The following is a 22,077-nucleotide window of genomic DNA, read 5'->3' on the forward strand; positions in this document are numbered from 1 at the left end:
CTCAGTTAAGAACGTGCTGTAAATGCTTCTGCAATATCAAATGACTTCACAGTTCCCCCCCCCCCCGAAAACCACTGTTACAACCTGAAAAAAAGAAAGAGCTAAACTAAAAGATACAGCTTGCCTAAATAGCAAAACTTTCAAGATGACGGTGAAGGAGTACAACAGTGTACACACCTTCAATTGAGAATTTAAAGTACATTACTGTTTCACGTGCGGGATGTGAAATTACAGGCTTCTAGCGACGAAGAGGTATTTTATAATAGGGTAGATTAACAGAAACAGCAAACCAGGAATAAATAGTCCCACAGTGACACATCTTACAATTTACCTGTAATGTTTGCGTTCTTAAAGAGAGTGACATCATCCCAGTAAAATTACAGCAATCCTTGTACTCTGATGACCCTCCTAGCTTCTTAAAATATTTTGCAATGATTCCCAGTTCTAGACACAAACAGAGAGTTTCAAAACTTTTCCTCTGCAGAAACAAAAAAGTCATAGAGACCAAGCGTGACCTGGCTCAGTGGTACAGCTTGAAAGCTGTCCTGCTCTTTACACGGGCAAGCCACATAGCATGGAGGAAGAAAAACTGGTAGTATGGTAAAGGCAGCTGCAGACACCCCGGGCTGACACTGAAGGTAATGCTCCCAGTAGCAGCTCCCTCCTTAAACACACATCTTCGTTTGCTGTGGCTGCGTTAGCTTTCCACCAGCGAGGCTCCCCTGAACTAGCTCGCTCTGGGGTGGCTCTGCCAGCTGTGGACAAACCCAGTTGTATCTTGGTGTTGGCTTAAGCTGGCTGGAAAATTACGCCCACAAGTCACAGCCCCACAAACACTTCCAAGCTGGCAGAAACCAGCACCGGCACCACAAAAAGTGTGAGGTAGTATTGCTACCTGCTGCGCTTCTCCGCCCTGCCGTACTTTCTCCCTCGAGTCAGAAGTGAGCTCAACCAAGGGATCTCCAGGCACGTATCCAATGCCCTCGGGATGTATTTAGTACTAGAAATTGGCCTTCATTCCACTATTACAGGGCAGGTCTTTGAATTGAACTCGCTACTACTGTCTTTTATTCTCAAATGTATAACTTGAAGCAACCATAAATATGCTATTTCTTGCAGCTCTATTGAAGTAGTCCCTTCTAATGCAGAGTCCAAGGTTTGAAGGGCAGCTTTAGACCCTAGAGGAGCCACAGAAATCACATTGCACGCACTTCCAGAACACTGGGTGCTGTGCTACTAAGCAGCCAGACAAGAGCTCCACACCAGGCTCCCTGCTGTTTAACCTGAAGGATTAAGCAACACAAGAGAAAGCCACATCCAAAAACCAGTCTCCTGCCTTTTCTAATTTTCCTAATTAGTCCCAAAATCACCCTACCATGAAAACAATACTGGTTATTTGCAACCTCAGAATGGTCCACTTACACATAAATTTTACAATTCAATAAATGCATTCATTCTTCCATATAATCAGAGTTCACTCCTTTACATCAGCCACATTTACGTAACATAAATTTAATATGTATCAGTAAAACAACAGACTCCTTCCTACTCTACATGAATTCCTGCTTATACCATTTGAGTATTATATGTTAAGAACCTAGAGATAGTAATCAAAGCCCTGAGATTACATCAGGGGTACCAGGCACAAAATCACTATTTTCTACAACAATCAATCAAGCTGTTACATATTGATTGTGAGGTTGCAAGCTAATGAGCTCAGAATCAAAAAAACAAAACAGGATTCTCAGGAAAAAAAAAAAAAGGCATTTTTAACTCAAATACAACATTTTCTTCCTCAAAGATACTTATTGCAGTCTTATTTACTCTGAAATAGGTTACCAATAATTGGCTATTTTTGCACAAGTTTTTAAAGGTTTTCCAACCCCAGCAGATTCAGCAAGATAAAGAGGAAAACAATTCTTCAGCAGAAAAATAAAATCTTGGGTCTTATTCTTGCCAGCAAGATACCACTTGATGCAATTAAGATCTTGGTCCTGAAGCAGACTGCTGCAACAGCAATATTTTTAGACCCTGAGGGAAGGGAGTGCCTGGCATCATTCTGAAGCACACGCAAATAAAGCAGCAGCACACAAGCAGAGCTCTGCTTTGCCTCCTCTAGCCAGAAAGCACGGCAAAGCAAAGAACTGCAGGGCTCTGAGGCATGCACACAACTCCCCTGTGGCAAAAAGCAGGAGAAGCAGAAAGCAAACATTTTCTCCTTCAGTTATAAGGCAAGGCTGGGAGTGCTCCTGATGGTACCATCACACACCTATCTCTTCACGTGGCCAAGGGCTGCAGGCTGCAAGCTGTGTTTCAGAGCAGTAAGGAGAGGGATCTTCAGTAACACTTCTACAAGGAGACTATGACCACAGCTTGTCAAGGGTCCCACTGTTTCTCTCCAGATGGGACAGAAGGTCACCTCTGCCCTGCAGCAGGGACCCAAAGAGGCCCACCAGCGTCTCCCTCTCACCAGCTCCCGCTGATGGTTCACTTTGCGGTTGCAACTACTCCATGGCAGACCAGCCCTGCTCTACAAGACTTGGGTCCTGAAAATACTAAAACATTTAAAGCAAAAAGTATTGTTTCTGTCTATATTCTAAAGAAACTTCCATACACCTGTGCACCCAACCTACAAGATCACCCCAGTCACAGTTAAAACCAAAACCAAGTGCCTTTTATTTCCCATTCCACAGCCTAGATATATTACTTACAGTAACAGTCATCTGTCCAAGTAATAGAAAAGGAAAGTAAACCTTCACTTATGTTTCTCAAAAGTAAAGTTTGTTTTTAAATTATTACCGAGAACTGCCATTCAGACTAGAGTTTTATGTAACAGCACTATTTAGATTTGATTCACCACTCCTCCTCATTCTCAGTTAAGTAATAACAAAATTATTACCCTTTAAGAATTAAACAGCTCCACAGAAGAGGAGCTGGCATAAAAAGGGAAAATTCTCACTTTATCACAACCTGCTACTTCACAGAATGATTAACACTTTTCCCAACTTTTAAACATGCATGCTTATTATACAAAAGATCCATCAGCAGAGTTGAATTTTGAATATAAGATGGTTTACACAGCAAATCTTCTCACACCTCAAAAACTCGGCACAATCTTGCTGTCAGAGCTCAACAGTCTCTTACCCTCAAGGAACTTTACAGACAAAAGTGAAAAATGGATATTTCATAAAACAAGATTCTCTAAGTATCTCCTAAATGCTTTGGCAGCGACACGTTTTCTGTCTTCCCAATGTTACAAGAGACTTGATTTATTAATTTATTTCCATGCATACATTCTTTTTCATTAAATCTCCATAGCCTTCTGTAGGAGCTAAATAATATTCAAGTAGCACATTCATAGTGAATTTGTCAAAGGCAGCAGGTTTATTGAGCAATGGTAGTCAACAGCTCCATTCCACACATTCAGACACTTTTCCAATTTGAGGATAGGCAGATATCCAATTTATCCTACTGCAGCAAGTTTGGTAATCCAACTCACAATATAAATTAATTAGTGTATGCTCTAAAAAAGTCAAGATACCAAGAGAAAGCAAACACAAGTCAGATCATTAAATCTGAAGAACAGGCTTTTGATATTGCTTGATCCGCATTTAAGAAAATGTTAATCTTCTCATGTTTATGATGATAGCAGGTCACGGACCAGCTGCAGAGGAGCAAAAGGATTAATTTTAGACGACAACTTTCCTCACTTTTTCATGGAATAGTTTTCATCAGGTGAACAAGCCAAACCAAATTATTCTGTAGCTATGAGACCAAAAAAGGGGAGCAGCAAGAGATGAAGGCCAGAGAGGAGAACTGGGATTGCCTCTTTTGGCAACCGCCTAGTTTTAATGGATTAGATGCTATACAACATTTCATCCTTGATTATTTTAACATGCTAAATTCCCCATCGAAAGATGAACTCAGCAGCTACATGAACACTAGTGCCAGTGCCAATAACAAGGGAACTGGTGACAATCCATGGTCAGGGAAGCATGACTATACCATTTGATTTAAAGTGGTTCCAGCGTAAGCCGATTATGAGAGAACTCAGTGTTGCAGGTTGCTGCGTGATGCTTAAGAGTCAAAAACAAACAAAAAACCTTCACACTGAATTCTGACCACTGAAGACCAAGGAAATCCTACATACAGAACAGCTAGTGTGAGCAAGTGTCAAGGACATGAAGGCAAAAATATCCTAATTTAAATAAAGACAAGAAAAACTGGTTTCACAATACTTTTTTTTGAACATTGCCGTTCCATCAACACAGTATTTAGGCTTCTGGAAAACAAAGGCCCATTTCTTAAGAATTACTAATAAACCTCCATTTCTTATACGATAACAAAGAACAATGGAAACGGCAGAGCAAGAACTCATCAAGTACTGTAGAGTCATGGGCAAGTTCATAAACTCCATATAGTGAAACTGCCCCACCCAAAACCTTCCAGAGAAACCAAAGATGGAAAGCAGCTAAGGCCGCTGCTCAGCATAACGCCTTACACTGCAGAGGTTTTGTGCCAGTCTTCCTTTTTAATTAAATACAGCATTTTGGGATCCAGTAATCAAACAATATTACCGCATGGTCTTCAAAGATTAGAGGCAGCTAAGGAAAGTTATTTCCATTAATATTTTTTTTGTGTTTTATTCCTTGCAAGTTTCCATACATTATTAAAATTAAGAGGTTAAGTTTATTGCACTCCATCAACACTAACACTCTTTCAAATTGCTAACCTGTGCATTTCCTTAAACTAGCGCAGACTAAGAACATACTGAACAAGTTCTATTTCTTTGCTGTAAAAAGCAAATATTTCTTCATTTGTATTCATTCTGCACAGAGAAGGAACTCAAAATTGTATGTAAACAAAACATTAAAGACTTTTACAACCCTTATACATGATAAATGAAATGAAACTACAAGTCAAGACAAAATCATCCTGCCAAGAGCTCCATTGCAGTTTCCTAATGTACCACCTTTCTGTTTGTGGATATAAATTAAACAGAGCAGAAACAATAATATGCTCACTGTTCTTTCATGGGGAGTATACCATATTCTTGTATACAATATTCAAATTAGTGACCCCAAAGATACTGTGACAAACCAGAGAGCTTTGCACACATGCAAAGTAAAAGTTTTTCATACGGTCACACTCTGCAACTGAGAACTTCATTAACTTATGGCTGTGATTTAAAAAAAACAACCCAAAACCAACTGAATAATTAAACACAGATTCTAAGTAAAGTTTAACTACTGCTGGAATTACCATCCACCTTTTTGGCAGGCTGAGAGAAAAAGAATGGGATGGCAGCTACAGATTCACACGTCCCTAAATAAATAGCAATTCGATTATTTTTTAAAAATCTGAAAACCAGTTTGATGTTTGAGCCTCAAAATTCTGATGCAAAAGAAACTAACTAAAAGCTTAATCCTTCGATTTATTTTGCACCAAGTGAGGACTTGTCAGGACGAAGTGGGCGAGCTGGAAGTATCAACTAGGAGATACTATGACTACCTGCTCCAGTGCTGCACAACTGAATGCCACCTATAATTTACAGATTTGCAATGGTGATTACTGATCCTTGACCTAGAAGAATGATTTGGATAACATGCAGAATGCAAATAGCTTTTAGGCACTTCTCCAGCTCAAACAGCAACATTGTCTTTCCCACACCTGAAGGTGCCATGAAAGGAGTCTTTTTTCAGCTCTTATTTATATCCCCCTATTCCCTCCTCAAACGAGAAAACTAAAATAAAGACTCTTGCAACACAAGAATCTAAGCTTTTTAATAGGTTTCAAGTGCCTGGGATTTTGATGGAAATTCCTTCCTAAAGACGAGGCCTGTCTGACACGTGCTTGACTAGTACAGCTTTTGTTTAACGTTTCCAGACAGCACTCACTATCAACCTGTTTTACAAGCAAATACAAATGAAATAAGTAGTTTTGAAAATAGTAAACGTAGGTGAAGGGAGGTGAGAGGGTTAAAGAAGCGTTGAGAGCTTCAAACTCCAAACATTTCTCTAGGGGAATTATAGATAGTAATTACAAAGGTGGCATTTTTCTAACATTTCTAGAGGCTTGTTGGGAAGCCAACACCATTTTCATGTCACTGGAATGACTTCTTTCATGTGAAATATTTATTGCATCATGATCTGCATGACAATAACAAAACACTTTTCTGTCTTCCAACTAGCTCAGATTCAACCTGTATTTCAGAAGCTTCTTTACAGGCATTAGGGGCACTCCCAGCATTTAAAGTGCATTTTAATTAAGCCACTTAGACAAACCTCCAAGTTGGTCACATTCTCCCCTCCCTTACTGAGGATGCAGGCCACCACCTACTAATTTAACTGCCTGAAATCAGTGTGTTGCGTGCAGAAATACTGACCTGCACCTGGAAAAGTACTGAAGGTGTTTCCAGAGCTGCTGACCACAATGACAGAAGCAAAAAGCCTACCCGCAAAGCTCTGCAGGGACAGCTGCAGCTCAGAAAAGAACACAAGAGTAGTAAAAACCTATCGCAGAACAATTTATGTTGTTGGAAGGGAACCCAAGGCCTCTAGTTCCAGCCCTTACTCAAAACAAGGCTAATTTCAGTTAAACGCTGAACAAGAACAGAGAACCCTCCACCTCTCTGAGCATACATTCCAGAGTCTGACCATCCTCATGGTGAAAATTTTTTTCTTTATATCCAGCTGGAGTCCTTCGGTGAAGATGATGTCTGTTTTGTCTCGTGTTTTTGCTGTGCCCTTGCAAGAAGCACCTGGCTTCACCTTCTCTATGACTCCCACCCACTCGGCAGCTGAAACCAGGAGTCAGGTCTGCCCCTTAGTCTTCTCTCCTCCAGGCTACAGACCCAGCTCCCTCAGCCTCTCCTCATACACACCAGGTGCTGCAGCCCAGGATCCTGCTCAGTGGCTTTCTGCTGGACTGACTCCTCTTTGTCCATCTACCTGTCCTGCAAAGCCCCGTACTGGATACACTACTCTAGGTGCAGCCTCACAGCTACCAATCACGTTCCTCAGCCTGCTGTTACTAGTGGAGCCCAGCGTGCGGTCACCCTTCGCTGCTACAAGGGCACACCACCACTGACTTGTCTGCCAGAACATGCAAAGATGCAAGTATCCTCCTCCACTCCAGCGGGTGCCAGGGTGGCTCAAGTCCTCCAAGAGAGCCAGGGCCTACAATCACGTTTCTTCTTGTTGTCTCAAGGTGGCTTTGTCCACTTCCTCATCTTGATGGGGCAGATGTGCTGTAGATGCTCACCGTAATGTCCCCCACCTTGCTGTCAGCTCTCTAATCCTGACCCTTAAGCTCACGATGGGCCCACTGCCCCCCTCCGCAGCAGAGCTCTGCGCGTTCAGGCCATACCTCTGCAGAAACACCCCCCCTCCATCTGCCCTGCCCAGCCTTTGTAAGGAGCATGCACCACAGCACCCCAGTTGCTCGATCCTGTTCCTGTGATCCGAGGGAGACCACAGGCCTGCAACGTACACGGAGTTCTCATTTCACCTGCCCGTTTCTCATCCATGCTGTGCATTCGTGTGCATCTGAGATGAGCCCCCAGTCGCTTGGCTTCTGAGCTATCCCATACGCACTACCCCACTCTGTCCCTCCATTTATCTGCTGAAGAAAGCATATGTTAGGTTAAATTACTACTAAATAAAGCCCTGCAAAGGCAGTCAAGCCTGCCTACACTAGCTAGCAACAAGTTGCCTTTTTTTTTTTGTTTTTAAGCAAGCTGCTACTTTAATTGTCATTCAAGACTGATTCATGAGAATGTTCTACAAACTTGGGAATTTTACTCTGCTAGCAACTGATTCACCTCAAGCTTCCTAACTCTATTACTTTCTGACTCTGCTAGAGATAAGACTGGTTTCTGCAATTTGGCCCCCAATGCAGCGTAGTATTTAGGAACACAAGTGAAAAGCTCAAAACAGGCTGGAATCAGAACAAGCGATGTTAAGAGTACAGCCTGTAACTCCTCTGGAAATGAGACCCTGCACCTTCTCTAGTACAGGACAGAGGTGTATAAGAGGTTAGGCCACAGTATGCATAGAGGACTAAGAAGGTAAGCTGGAATCTTATATTTGTTCCGTGAACAAATATCAGATAGTTTCCCCTCCAATATAGAAAAAAAAATATATATGTTCAGCACAAGTGCCCTTCTCAGGGCACAAAAGAACAAGTACCATTTTACATTCTGCCACATTTCTCAGACTTCCAGCTATCTGCAAGTTACATACTGAAATTACTTGGTGTACTATAGCCAATCATGTTACACAATTAATATATGTATTCGCACTTCCTGCCTCTGCAACTACATTTAATTTCAGAAATATGCTGACTATAAGGCAAGAAGTGAGAACCTCATGTACTTGCCTTCTGAACACACCACATGGGAGTAGGACTGCATCTTGTATACTTATGACTGATAATTATTTTTTTAAATCATGGAAAACCAGCCAGACATGGGCAGAACCCCGAGTCTTTCAAGCCAGGCAAGTGTCAGGAACCCCCGTTCTCTTAGTTCTCATTAGAAGCTGTTCCAGTAGATAAACACTATTTTATCTCAAGCACGTGCACTGTGTACATTCATTTGTGTTGTTACTGTATTGATGGTTAATATGGACTAGTGATATAACAGTGTGTTCCATTTACCCATAAATGTTAACAACACGTTGCAGGTTAGAAACTACTGAAAGAAGTTGATCCATTTAGCTCCAACAGATGACTTGCACCACCTACTGGTCTCAGCAGAGGGTTACGAGAGTTTAACTTCTAAAGTTTTTTAAATAAACGGTCAGACATACGATTCTACACTACTGGAATAAAAGTTAAGTCAAAACACCTCCTGTATAAGCAAAACAACTGGGTGACTTCAAAACATTGTCATCTAACATCGATCCAACTGTTTTGCACCGTTAACAACGGCATCCTTTATTTCTTAGCCTGAAGTGTGACATGTTAATCAGTAACTCCCCTTGACTACACAGGAAACCTAAAGGAACAGGAGACCAGGTATTTCCTTCTCAAACCACCTATGCGTTCTAAATTATAGTTTGTAATTCTTAAAACAGCCACAATATACTGTAAAGCATACAGAAAGCAACTTGGCAACTGCCTATCTTTCAAAAGATATTTGAACCTGTCAATACATCTCATCAGTCCCACTAAGAGCTTCTCTTACTATGCTTGTTCCTTCGGATTAAAAAAAGAACAGTCCCACACATTAAGATTGGGAGGATGGCACACCAACTGCTTACAAGTAAAATACATTGCTTTTATCCCAAAGCCAAAGAATTAAATTCATCAAAGCAATACTTGAAAACAAGATGTATTCAGGCACGCTTAGCTATGCTGCAGAATAAACTGGAAAAGTATGACTATAGTATTTCAGTGTCCCCAAGTACAGATTAAAAGAAACTATTTTTAACAAATTGCAACCCCAACGATTCTGTGGCTGAGCAAAATACAGGAGGTTATCAATGGACCTCTTTCAACCAAGTAACACTTGGATACATTAACCTTTACAAGCTTCACTAAGAGCTTAACTCCATTTAATTCCTCCCCTCTTCCTTTAAATGTAGCTTTTCCTAAGGGCAGTCAACATTAGCCATACAGAATCACAACACAAAATGTGGAGATGATCACAACTCTACAAAACAGGTCAAGTTACATTTTCTGCCTATCATTTAATCCCAGCTTCATCAAGAAAACACCTTCTCTCTTCCAGACTTGCAGGACTTCTGATGCACAGTAATGAGCAAACAAGTCTGACACAAAAGTTAAAATCTCCATTGTGTACTTTGACATAAAAAAACTACAAATGGGAGTAATAACTTTCAAAATCTTAAAATCAGCATAACTGTAAAATTAAAGTTGGCTTAGATCTTAAAACACAAAACTGACAGAAGTAGAAGATGCTGGGCACATAACCGAGAACTAATGATGAAGGACCTTGTAATACATGCCAGAGTAAGATACAGCATTCAATAAACACGGAGACAAATATTTAAGTGTCACATTACTAACATTTCTAGGTGTGCTCTGATCAAGTTACTAGGCACCATTCTGCAAATTATTAGAAAAAGTATAGAAACTTGTTGAAGAGAAGCAGAATAACACAGTTTCTAGAAATCTAGAGAGAAAGCTACTCTTTGCATAACTTCTTTAAACATCAATGGGACCAAGCCAAAAATTCTTTTTTGCTAGTAGTGATCTGTATTAAAGTCCAGCAGCATATACAGACATATCTGTAATGCCCTATCTGAAATATTAGCCTTAGAGAAAGTATTAAAGTTAAATTCACGTTTCTGGCCTCTTCTACTTTGTCGAGGTACACACTAACATACATTTTGCAATGTATTAACCTGCCATTCACTTGAGTTGCAGGAAGTTTGGTTTTAGATGACAAGAATACAGCTATATGTAGCACGAGTTTAAAAAAAGCGTAACCTCTGTTTGCACAGTGAACATAATCAAGAGATAAACACACACACACTGTAGGAATATGGTCTTTGCAGTTTCCTTTCTGAAGGACCAGGAATTATCTGTTCATTCTCAGCAGAGATTTGCCAGATTCTCTAAGGCTTCATATCAACGATACTGCTGTCTACTGGGAGAGCAGATGCATGGTGACAGGCAGCAGTAGGAAAAAGCAAGGAGGAAAAAGATGACCCGTAATATCAAGGCAAGGTATGGTAAGAGTGCCCCCTCTGCAACTAAAGGCAGTTTTTTTCCTGGAAAAAGAGGTCACTACCACTTAATTATTTGAGGTTGTATTGTTTGGTTTTTTTGGTTGTGGTTTTTTTTTTCAGTTGGTAAACTGGTAGTGACATCAAAATATTATTATACAGCTTGAGTATTTGCAGTATAATAGTTAAAAAGATGATGCTACACTGCCTTAGCCTATAGCATGAATCACTTGTCCATCTAAACATATCATACCGTCTCTTTAAGATGTTGTAATTATAAAAAGCGTTTAATCTAACAGTAACCTGTCAATTTTCTCCTCAGGGAAAACCACTACTTGTTCTAACTACAATGTGTTACAGGACAGCACACCAAAACCATTATTTCTTTGTTGTAGTACTTTGTGCTTAAAAAGAAAGAGCCTCCTCTAAAATAGTTACTGACTTGTGTAAGTCTATTGAACACGTAACACTTACCTTTCTTCAATTCTATTCTTGTCCATAAGTGGTTGTTTGATCCACTGATTAACTAGTCTTTGTCCTTGAGGGGTTCTGCATTTGTTTAGTAAACCAGCTAGAGACTGTGCAGTATTAGCATTTTCCACAGAACTCTGGAAAAAAAAAAATAAAAAAAAAAAAAAAGAGAGAGTTAGTGAAGTTTACTGACACCCTCTGAACAGCACTCAACTTTGCTACCTAGGAACAGATCAGTGTTTCTTTTGTACTCAACTTGGCACCCATCAAAAAAGGCAAATGAAACAGCACGGCATTAAAGCACTTAGGCTCTAGTCCCTGAAACATGGTGAACAATTAATAGGTTCGTCCATTTTGAAACTAGCTGACTGAACAGGAAAGTCAGAAACTTAACCTAGGCACTGGGTGTTTGCCATTTGAATATAGGAAAAGCGGAAATATACCAAGATATTTGTTAGCTTTCCCCTGGTAAGATCAAAATAATAGGGGTCCTGTCCATCAAAAAACGCAGCAAGAAACAGGACTTGGGCTCAAGGGTTTTGGCTGGCGATCTTTGCATGGTGCTGGGGCGGAGGGGGGCGCGGACACAACAGAATGAGGCAATGGGAGAGAACAGAGTTTCCCAAATTTTCTCCAGCTTCCCCGGATCATCTTTGGAGTACTATAAACATGTCTAAACTTACTCTGTCCAGATTATAGTTTACTATCTATAATTTGGGTTTAATATAAACTGGACTCAAGACAGACTTTTGTGCAATTTTCTTGGGGCTTTGTTTGGGTTTTTCACAAACAGCTAGGGAGCAAGAAATGTGTTTAACATTGAAAAACAGCAAACAAACTTGTTTCAACTCTTTACTTTGAAATGAAAACCCCAACCCTTTCTACGCAAGAACACCTGCTATTAAAACAGCAGACAAGCATTCAACTAGGAGCAGGCGTGGATGCCCATAAACAACTGGGATGTAGAACTAGCATCACCACAACAGTGAGAAGGTATACTGACACATTCAACCCCTGGAAAATCTAATCTCTAAAGTGGATGTGCCTATTTTCAGTTTTATGGACAGTATTAAATTATGAAAAACTTCCGATTCCAAGGAAGTGCCACAGAGTACATAGATTATACATGAATAACCTACTTCAGCACATCCAAGTTGGAAGTTACAGTTTCGTATAATCAACCGATCTGCTGCACCATAAGAACTTTACCTACACACCTCACAAAGCAACTCAAATTTCAAAATATTTTGCCTTTGCTTTAGTGCCTGCCCAAAAACCTGGCCTCAGACAGCCTGCCACACAGGCAACGACACAGCTTCCCGCTACATGGCAAATCCCTTGTTCCAAAGCTCACAACGGCCCCTAAAGACAGACATGGCAGCGTATTTCCTATCACAAAATGTGTAACACTTGCAAGGACTTATAAAGGGGTATAGCTAAGACAGTGTTGAACTTCCTAGAACACCTCCATAAATCTTGAGAAGAGATATAATTTTTGCTTCATTTGCTAGACAGTGGCACAGAACCAGGAAATGAAGCAAAAAAAAAAAATCAGAACATCTCTCTCCAGGGTTAACCAGTTCAGATGCTGAATATATGCTCTTTTTTGCTCTAGAAATCCCTCAAGGTAAACAGGGGATCATATTTGTGATTTCTTCCTATAAACCTGAAACTCAAGTAGATTAGCTCCAAGCAGAGATCACTAAGCAGGGTTTACTAACAAGAAAACAAAAGAAAAAAGCTGCTACAACAGAGCACTTTGAGTCCACGTTTTCCTACAATTATAAAGAAAAAAAGATGTGGTAGGAGGTATGGAGGAGACTGGTAACCAATTTGGATTTATAGAAAATGTGCGTAAAAAGTAAAATTGACACTGGCCAGTTAGCACGCCACGTTGCTTTCAGAATGTTAAGTACTGCCCTGTTCATTGCCCTGCCTGCTGCAGCCAGCCCCCCCTTTCCATCACCACCAGCGGCGCTCCTGCCATACGCCTCCTGTACTATCCAATTCAGGCCTCTATTCTCCTTCCCCAAAACAGCACTACTGTAAAAAGCAACTGTGCTTTGGAGTTCCCTCTCACACCACAAAACTAGAGAGCTCTCCTCCCCTCCCATGCCCCAAGTCTGCTCCTGCCACTGGAAATGCAAACTCCTCTGACTAAAACCAAGGAAAGATAAAGCATTCTACCCAACTGCTTAGCCAGACTCCTCAGCAGCTACAACAATGAGGTACTTCTAAGGCTCTTCCCACATCCGCATTCTACATAGACACTTGTTTGCGGCCACTTCCTACCTCCTTGACGATCTTCTCTTTTACATTCAAAGTAAGATACCAAAAAAAGGTGGTAACAGTGTTTAAAACACACACTGTACAGGAGAATCTGAAAACAAAGCTAGAATGTAGAAGCTGCCATTAATCAGGATCTGTAGAGCTGCCACTAGGCCATCAGGCTACCTATCAAGCAGCTAAGTAAGTACACTGCAAAACAATTCTCAATTCAAGTATACATTTCTTACCTGAAAAAGGTTGAGGGCTTGAACAGCTGCGTTATCTAGAACCATATATTGACTAAGATCAAAAGTAGTCAGTTCAAATTGTCCAAAGTTAGAATCATCTGACAACAACTCTAAAAACTTGATAATGGCCGACAAGGATGAAACAGCAACCTGAATTTTTTTTTTTTAAAAACAAAACAAAACAACCAGAAACATTCTAGTTAGAAACACTCTCGAATTGGGGAGTATTTGATAAACACCCCTAGAAAGTTACAATCAGGGGAAGTCTTTGAGCCACATCAATTCCAGCAAAGCCATGAGAGACTCATCCTGTTTGACAGGGCTTCATTTTCATAGGGACAGTCTATGGCACTGCAGAGTCTTTCTAGGTAGGTGCAAGAACAACAAACTAGACATTTGCATAATCTGATAAACAAAATGTGAAGTGCATGCCTCGCCAGCTTCCCAAAGCTGTTATCAGGATGTTTCTGGCTCAGGAACACAAACAAGTTATTGCAGATAAATGAGATATCATGGATCATCTCAGGGCATGGTTTCAGGGTTAGTTTTCAGCCAGAACAAGGATCTGATCTGACTCACTGCATGGCATTACAAATGTTGGTTCCAGCACAAAAGAGAAGCAGCAGCATGACTGACTTGTTTAGCTGCAACACACTTCAAACAATTTTAACCTGTTGTGAAATGACACATTAAGGAAGAAACTCTGCACCTTACACCTGCGGTGAGCATCAGCAGTGAAGCACGTTTTAAAAAAAAATTAAAACATGTTTATCTCAAGCAAATTACCTCTCGTTTGCAGCTAAGAACAAACGCATTCAGTTCATGTGCAGGCACTAAACCATACGCTTGAGCCATAAGACGATATAAAATGAAAAATATTATCATAAACATTACTTTGTTTTCAAATACCAATTTTCCTGTCATGCAAAATAATGGAAGTATTGTATTTCAGTCCTTAGGCTAGAGAGATTATGAATAGGAAGCACCTCTTGTGCACAGTCTATTTGCTTACCAGAGTTTACTACTTTAAAGAGATAAGTGAAGGGTTTTCTCATTTTTTTTCCAGGACCCCTGGAATTCAATTTTGACACAGACTCAAACTGAGCAGAACTAATAAACACTTCAGCAAGAATGTAGCTTAATATACCATGGGCTGTACAATACGCTTTCCCAGAAGTATGGGAATCCAGCATAAAACAGGACTGGTGAGGACAAAGACCATCAGCCCGCAACAGGTGCACACACCACTGCTTCTAAAACACAGGAGCACTCTAAACATTACTCTGTGCTCACCTGCTTTTCCATCTCTGGCAACGCTGCGCTGTTCATTTGTTCTTCTTTTTTTGATTTTAACAGGCGATTGAGATCCTGAACAATATCTTTTGTTGTGAAATCTGCCTTCTTTCTGTCTGTAATCAGGATTCCTCCCCTCTGAATGACCTGTTGTCCATAAACACACATAGTTTTCAACTACTTTCAATATTCAGGGGACAGATATTCATCACATCGAAGCAAACCCTGAAGAGGTATTTATTTACTGCTAGGTTGCAGAGAGAAGAATGACAGACAAGATTTTACCCTTAGAACAATTTTTGCTGATTAAAATACAAAAGAGTTAACAAACAAATAATACATTTTGGATGCATAAATCAAAACTTCTTTGAGTTAAGATAGAATTTTAGATAAAGTTTTGTCTAACTGTCAGCCACAACGGGTCCCTTACTTGTCGTAGTTTTCCCATCTCTCCTGCAGTCTCTCCTCCTGGTAGCACACACTCCTTCGGTCCTAGCTGAACCAGTAGAGCTTCAAGGTTTGAGAATTGATCATTATCTGGAAACTCACAGACGCTCAGTTTTCTCAGGGTTGTGTCAACATAGCCCACTCCTACCACTCTTTGTCCATCAGCAGTAGACAGCTTAACCCCCACAACCCCAATGGCTGTTGACATGTCATTGTTGGCGAAGAGAACTTCCTCAAACTGGGCAAGATTTCCTGGAGAACCCTATTTAGAAAAGAAATACACTTTTAAAGAGTGTTTATATACACACCTTTTTTTTCTTTAAAAAGGACAACTGATGAAACTAAGTATGAACAGTCCATTAATATAAAACGTACAACTGTTCTATTTTTTTAACCATTAAAATTTTACATATCGTCTGCACAAAGTGAGCTACTTCAGGTTTCCTTTATTTCCCAACCTATGACAAAGATACAGAACAAGGTCTTCCAGCCTTAGAGCAGTAGAAAATACAGGGATATACAACAGACCGCACGATTTACCATCATACCACCAACATCGGTCCCTGAAAATCCCAAAACTCCAAGTTGAGGGAATCAGGAAAGAGTTATATATTTTTTTTTCTTTCATTTCACAATTACACAGAAAGATTGAAAATTGTACCTTGTATGCTAAATACCAGTCATTCTCTTTGACAGATTTACTCCCTGCTTTGTTCTTGTAAACTTCAACTCTGTAATGACGAACCAGAAGCAGATCTCTCACAAAAGATTCAAAATTCATTTTACTAAGCACAACACTCTCAAGCTTCTGAGTTCCTACAAAAAAAAAAAAGAGGGAAAAATATGATAAATCATAATAAATAATAAATCAATGTTCATTTACAAATTTCACTGAATCTATACATACATATACACAAAGAGATCTGTTCCTCTCACCCTTCCCCTCTTCTTAAAATATTCTTGGTTTTGTAATTAACATTTCACACATTTTAATCTAATGAGTGGTGGAAACCTGCTACAGGTTTTCTTTCTGGATAACATCTTTTCTTTCCTGATAAGCCACTTCTGTTGACAGAGCAGACTGTCACCCTATTCACACTCAGAAGATGGCGAGACACACGTGCCAAGACACTTCCCTTTTATCACAATATATACTGTAAAAACATATTCTCAAAAAAATTTAAAAGTTTACATTAAAACCTAACTTAGAAAGAGCCTAATTAACAAACTTCTTGCTTCTGTTCCTATCAGGGTGCAGGCAGATGATACAGTTGAACAAATTTAATTCCGTACAGCTGCCAAGATGAACAATACCACTTCTAGCTCCCTACCTCCCATGCCACCTCTGGCACCAGCCTACTCACAGAATAACATAATTCCACTACTAAAAAAACTGAGCTTTCAGTATGTTAAATTTTCTGCCAGATCAGCAATTGGAATTAACTCAGACTAGCGTCAGATACACAAGAGCTAGATGACATACAAAGCACAAGCAATAGATAAGGATTATCACACTCCTCTTTTCAGTAGCATGCCTTCATCGCATTCGAGGCTCTTCCTCCCTTTATGTAAAAGACACTAAAGAGCAAATTTCCACACCCATAAAAAGTTATGGGTTTATTCCAAGGAGAACTTTTTCATTTTCTTGTCTTAAATCTTTAGTAAGACTGTTTTGGATGTAGGTAAGAAGCTAATTCCACATAATTAGGTCTTCTTTCCCAATGCAGAACTGTCTAACAAAACGAGGGGACGGCAGCTGAATATGATTTGTGATTTGAAATCATCCGGAAACCACAAAAAGTAGTTTTATGCTGACTTTTAACTGGATATGCTAAATAAGGCTACAGTTTGCAGTGTTTTAAAATCAGAGATGATAGTCACAGGCTTACATCCATTAAATGATCGCTTTTAAATGAAATGGAAAAATTGTACCAATGCATGTGTTTCTAGCCTGGAAGATGTATCAAATTCCATGCTTGAAACTATCAAGCTCTACAACATCCCCACAAATTATTTTTTTCTGAGGTGTTTTTTTGTGGTTTTGTGGAGGGGTTGGGGTTTTTTATGGGGTTTTTTTTTTTTTTTACTTATTAGCCCATCACTTGCAACAGAAAGCAAAAAGCATATGAGAATGTAATCCTCTTTTTAATGCCACTGCACACACACACGAAAACTTCATTCATAACAAACAGGTTTATTTCATGAAGTATGAGCCAATAACTTTGCAACATTATGTTCCTCGAGATTACAGATAATACTAAGGTTTGCCTCTTCTGACAGGATAATTTATCTTTATGCTCTTACATCCAACGCCTGGAAGCTCCACCGTCTTATACCAAAAGACAAATAAAAAGCAACAGGGGGTGGATGGAAGAGAAAATCTTATGCAATACATAATTAAATATGTTATTCCCTTCTGCAGGCCATCATTAGTCAAGCACCTAATAATGGATAATTTGCACATGTGAAGTTACCATTGTTTACCTGTCGCCTGCACTATAGAGCCGCATGAGCCCTGTCCTCAGTTATCACAGAAAATGTCACACAATCATTTTCCCAAACGGAAATCTACCAATGCTCTGGAAAAATATTAACATGCCGTTAGCCTATCCAATGTATCCTGTTCCACCAACTATCCACATCCGACAGTCTTGTAGTATGATCTTATGCGATGAGCAGTATGTACTCAGAACCACGCTTTCTGCTGTACTTCCTTACGTTTGTACACCTACGTCTGTCACACGCATCCCACTCACAAGAGCTACTAATTATCATTTCAAAGCTGCGGGAGGCGAAAAGAAAGATCTGCGTGCAGTTATGCTTGCTTCCAAGCAGCAATGAATCAGGGCGCACGTTAAAATCCAGAAACCTCTTAATATCTCCCTTCCCACACCCACCAACACCGAGGGCAGCAGCCTTCGCTCTCAGCAACACCCGAGGTGCTGCGGGCTTCGGCTGCCTGGAGCCCGCCAGCTCCGCAGTGGCCGAGAGAGGGAAGAAAACGGCAGCACCTCACGCTCTCTCGCCCCGACACGGTCCCCGTCTTTGACAGATGACGCCTCGGAGAATTCGCGTCCGATGCAGCCACGAAACGCGACGCCCCGCAGCGTCGGGACCCGACCGACACCCCGAAGGCCTCGCCCTTGAGAAGACGCCGCTGCTGCACCGGCACCCACCGCCGCCTCCCCGCGGGCGGCCCTCCCGCTCCCTCCCCCCCCGCTCCCCTCCGCAGCAAGGCCCAGGGGACGCGACCCCAACCCGCCGCCTGCCCTGGCCCCTCAGGGGGCCGGGCCCGCACCCACCCGGTGCCCCCGCCAGCTGGCGGATGACGGCGCGGGTGCGGAAGAGCTCGCGGGCGGCCAGCCGCGCGTCCGCGCCGTGCGCCGTGTAGTAATCGCCGCGCTCGAAGAAGCGCACGGTGGTGTCGGGCTTCTCGGGCAGCGAGAGCACGGCGCGCACGAAGCCCGCCTCAGCCCCAGCGCCCTCCGGCCACACCACCTCCCGCGGCGGCTCCGCCGCCATGCTGCTGCTGCCGCCGCCGCCACCTCCCGCCAACGGGCCACCGCGCGCCCCGCGCGGCGCACGCGCGCCAGCGGCGGCAGCCAATAGCGGCACGGCCTGCGCGGCGCGTCACGCACGCCCCGCCCCCTGCACGGCGCCCCGCCGCCCGCCGTGAGGGCGCGCGCGGGAGGGGGCCTTTCTGCGCGCGCTGTGCTGCTGTGGCAACGCCAGGGCTCTGAGGGGCCGCCGCGGCGAGCTGCTGCCGCTCGGTGGTCGCCGGTGAGGCGGGGCGCGGTGCCAGCGGTCGGTGCTGCCTTAAACTCAGCCCTGAGACCCACGCCATGACAAAAGTTGCGTGCATTCTTGTGTACGACCTTATGTCGAAGCCGCAGCGTGCAGGCCTCGTTCACGCAGGCCGCAGTCATGGAAGGTCTTCCCAGAAGAGGGAGGGAGCCCCACGCAGCCATGCTGAGGTGGTCGAATTTCAGAGGTACATCAGCCCTGCTTACTCGGTGAGGAGGAGAGCGTCCTGTGGACCCGCAGTGTGGAGGCCCACAGCATGCTGAGGAGCTTCATAGGCTGCCAGCAGGCAAATGCTGTAACGCAGGGCTGTTGCCTTGGTCAGACTGCCAGGAGGCAGGAGGCTAGAGCGGTAATGGGCCCTCCTGTGCTCACAGGAGGAACAGTGTCCAGAGACCCCATGTGCCCCCTCAGGCAGGAAGACAGCAACTTTCCCCCTGTCACTCCTCCCATGCAGTGCAAGGAGCGACATGGCAAATGTCCAAAAAAAATGAAGGCCTAAACCCCATTTATGTACTGGGGTCACACAGCTCAGGGACAGAAAGGGCGCTGGCTGCCCCACAGTGCTTGGAGAGATCCTGTGCCCAGAGTGCTTAATTTTTTTGATTTTTCACTATCCTTTCCTCCACTGTCCTGCGCATTTTTTCATTTTTTGTTTTTCTTTCTGATGTAAATACAGAAAGAAATAGAAACAGTATAGGTATATTCTCACAATCTTTCATATAGTGATTAAGAATAATGAGAAATCCCAGGTTAAATCAAGTATTTTTGGAATTCTTTTGCCTTGGTCCACTTTTTTTATTCCAGTCAGTTCCAAATCATGATTCTTGTACCCCAATTCCGCTGCCTGCACCTTATCACCTATAGTCAAAACACATCTTAGAATTGAAGAAATGCTTAGCATTTCTTGTGTAAATGCTTATTGCTTCTTCTGGTTTGTCCATCTTGCTGCCTCAGAACATCCTCTCATTTGCCTCCCATTGCTTTCTCTCTCCACCCTATGTTACCTCAACATCTTCCATCTCATCTCTCACCCTTCCTCCGTCTTCCCGGCTCACCCCTGGTCCCAGCTATGGCATGCTTTTGGGACCTCTTTCCCCATGATTCTCACCTCACTTGTCTCTTCTTTCCACTTGGTGAATCAATGTGCTTATCTTTAATATTTCTTGGCACTAAGAGGCGCTTTCCAAAAGGCCCTCAGAGGCCCACATAAGGACTACTTCACGTTTTCACACTAAACTATGCTTTTACCCACTGGGGCCACCCTGATGCCTCAGCCTGAAGGTGTTGACATGTGCTGGCTGTCCCTCCACAGGGGATGCTTTGGTGTCCTGGCCTCTGCCCCATTCCTGCCCAGTGTCACCCTGGGCTGCCTGTTCCCACCTCAGCCTTCCCCACCCAAACCCCAGTCCTGTACCCCTGAGGTACCAGCTTTTCCAGAAAAGGCCTTCAAAGCCCTTTTGCAAATGCACTTGCTGAAGCACCATGGGCAGGTTCCTGTGGAGAAGAGAAAGTAACATCTGCCTTCATTTCATTTAGGAAGGAAGAAGCAAAGCATAAAGTCACTAGAGCTTTGACAGTTGCTCAAAATTTTCCTCTTATCTCCGTAACAGTTGTAAAAATGACATTGCTCTGGCAAGGCAGTTGGATTTACTTTCAGTATGAAAAAGTGTACTTTTCCTAACCTTATTTTCAGAAGTGGCTAAACTATCTGGTCTAATACTTCCCTGCACCAAAAGTGTTTGCTTGTGGCAGTACTCATGTAGGAAAATTCAACCTAAATAATTGTCATTTAGGAAATACATAACTCGTAACGTCAGTCAACCTTGCCAAGAGGTGATAATACCAGGTCAGCCCAAACTATACATTATTAATAGCTGGGAGTGCTTGTCTTTGTACATACTGATGACTACAGATAAGGCAGAAGTAGGACAAGGAGGAAAAAAGTGCCCTGCACAAACAGTTGGAGAGGAGATGGGCTCCAGGGACCTCATTACCACCTTCAAAAGAGGTGGCAATGCTGTAATTGCTGCACGTTGCAGTGCTTCCTTCTCTCTCCTCTGGGCTGGTTACACCTTATCATTCAGCAGTTTGCTCAAGGCAGCTCTGCTATGCTGCAGGCTCCCATTTACAGAAAGCCACCACCTAAACCAGCTGCTAATGCTCTTATTGTGGTGACCACAGTCCATGAAAAACGTTTATGTTGTGACATCTCTTGCACAAAATACCTCTAGATCAGTCACCTTTCCCTGAGCTTCTGCCATTTTCTTTGCTCCGTCTCTTCTTCCAGGGCAACTCTGAATGGGGACCACCTCCCTGTTGCCAGGCTTGGTTGCTTCACCACGCTGTTGCTAACAAAGCGCTTCCTGCTTTCTTCCTTGCTTACCAGGAGCGATGAGAAGATGGCTTAAATTGTTACGCATATGGCAGATGAGAAACAGATGCTAGTCTAGACCTTAATTTTGTTGCCTTCTTACGCATAACGACAGAAAAGTTGTGATGGCTTTTCAGTTAGGAAAATGGATGTCCTTGAACTACTCCAGAGAAAAAAAAAGGAAAAAATAAACCCCTTTTCACCAAAGGTTAATTAATATTCAAGTGTGATCAGTGACAGCTCTAATGCTTTTGAGTGAGTGAGGATGTTACCAGAAAATTTTGTGTTAGACTGGTGTGTCTGTATGTATGATGCAGCAGAGACTTAGGATAATACTAACAAGATAAGACTATTTAGTTAATTTAAGTTTAAACAGAAAATGTGGCCGTTGCCTTCTAGAGGACCTTTTAACTTTCATGTGTGCACTTTTTTCACTCAGATCAATTTGGCACAGCCATGCTTCTACTTCGCAGGCACCTGA

The 22,077-nt window shown here is 42.3% G+C and overlaps 1 protein-coding gene across 1 annotated transcript in view; it reads right to left on the reverse strand.

Annotated features, from left to right (window-relative positions):
* The window catches only part of MSH2 (mutS homolog 2), a 53,235-nt gene extending 34,240 nt beyond the window's left edge, over window positions 1–18,995 (reverse strand). Inside the window, exons 1-6 of the mRNA XM_074578923.1 lie at window positions 18,724–18,995; window positions 16,083–16,237; window positions 15,405–15,683; window positions 14,975–15,121; window positions 13,682–13,831; window positions 11,169–11,302 (exon numbers count right to left, since the gene is read on the reverse strand). Of these exons, the coding sequence (XP_074435024.1) occupies window positions 11,169–11,302; window positions 13,682–13,831; window positions 14,975–15,121; window positions 15,405–15,683; window positions 16,083–16,237; window positions 18,724–18,943 (1,085 nt within the window). The 5' untranslated portion in view covers window positions 18,944–18,995. The remainder of the gene's footprint in view (window positions 1–11,168; window positions 11,303–13,681; window positions 13,832–14,974; window positions 15,122–15,404; window positions 15,684–16,082; window positions 16,238–18,723) is intronic.
* Window positions 18,996–22,077: the final 3,082 nt, after the last annotated feature.

Source organism: Larus michahellis, chromosome 3 (assembly GCF_964199755.1).
Source record: "Larus michahellis chromosome 3, bLarMic1.1, whole genome shotgun sequence".
In the NCBI taxonomy this organism is placed as follows: Eukaryota; Metazoa; Chordata; class Aves; order Charadriiformes; family Laridae; genus Larus; species Larus michahellis.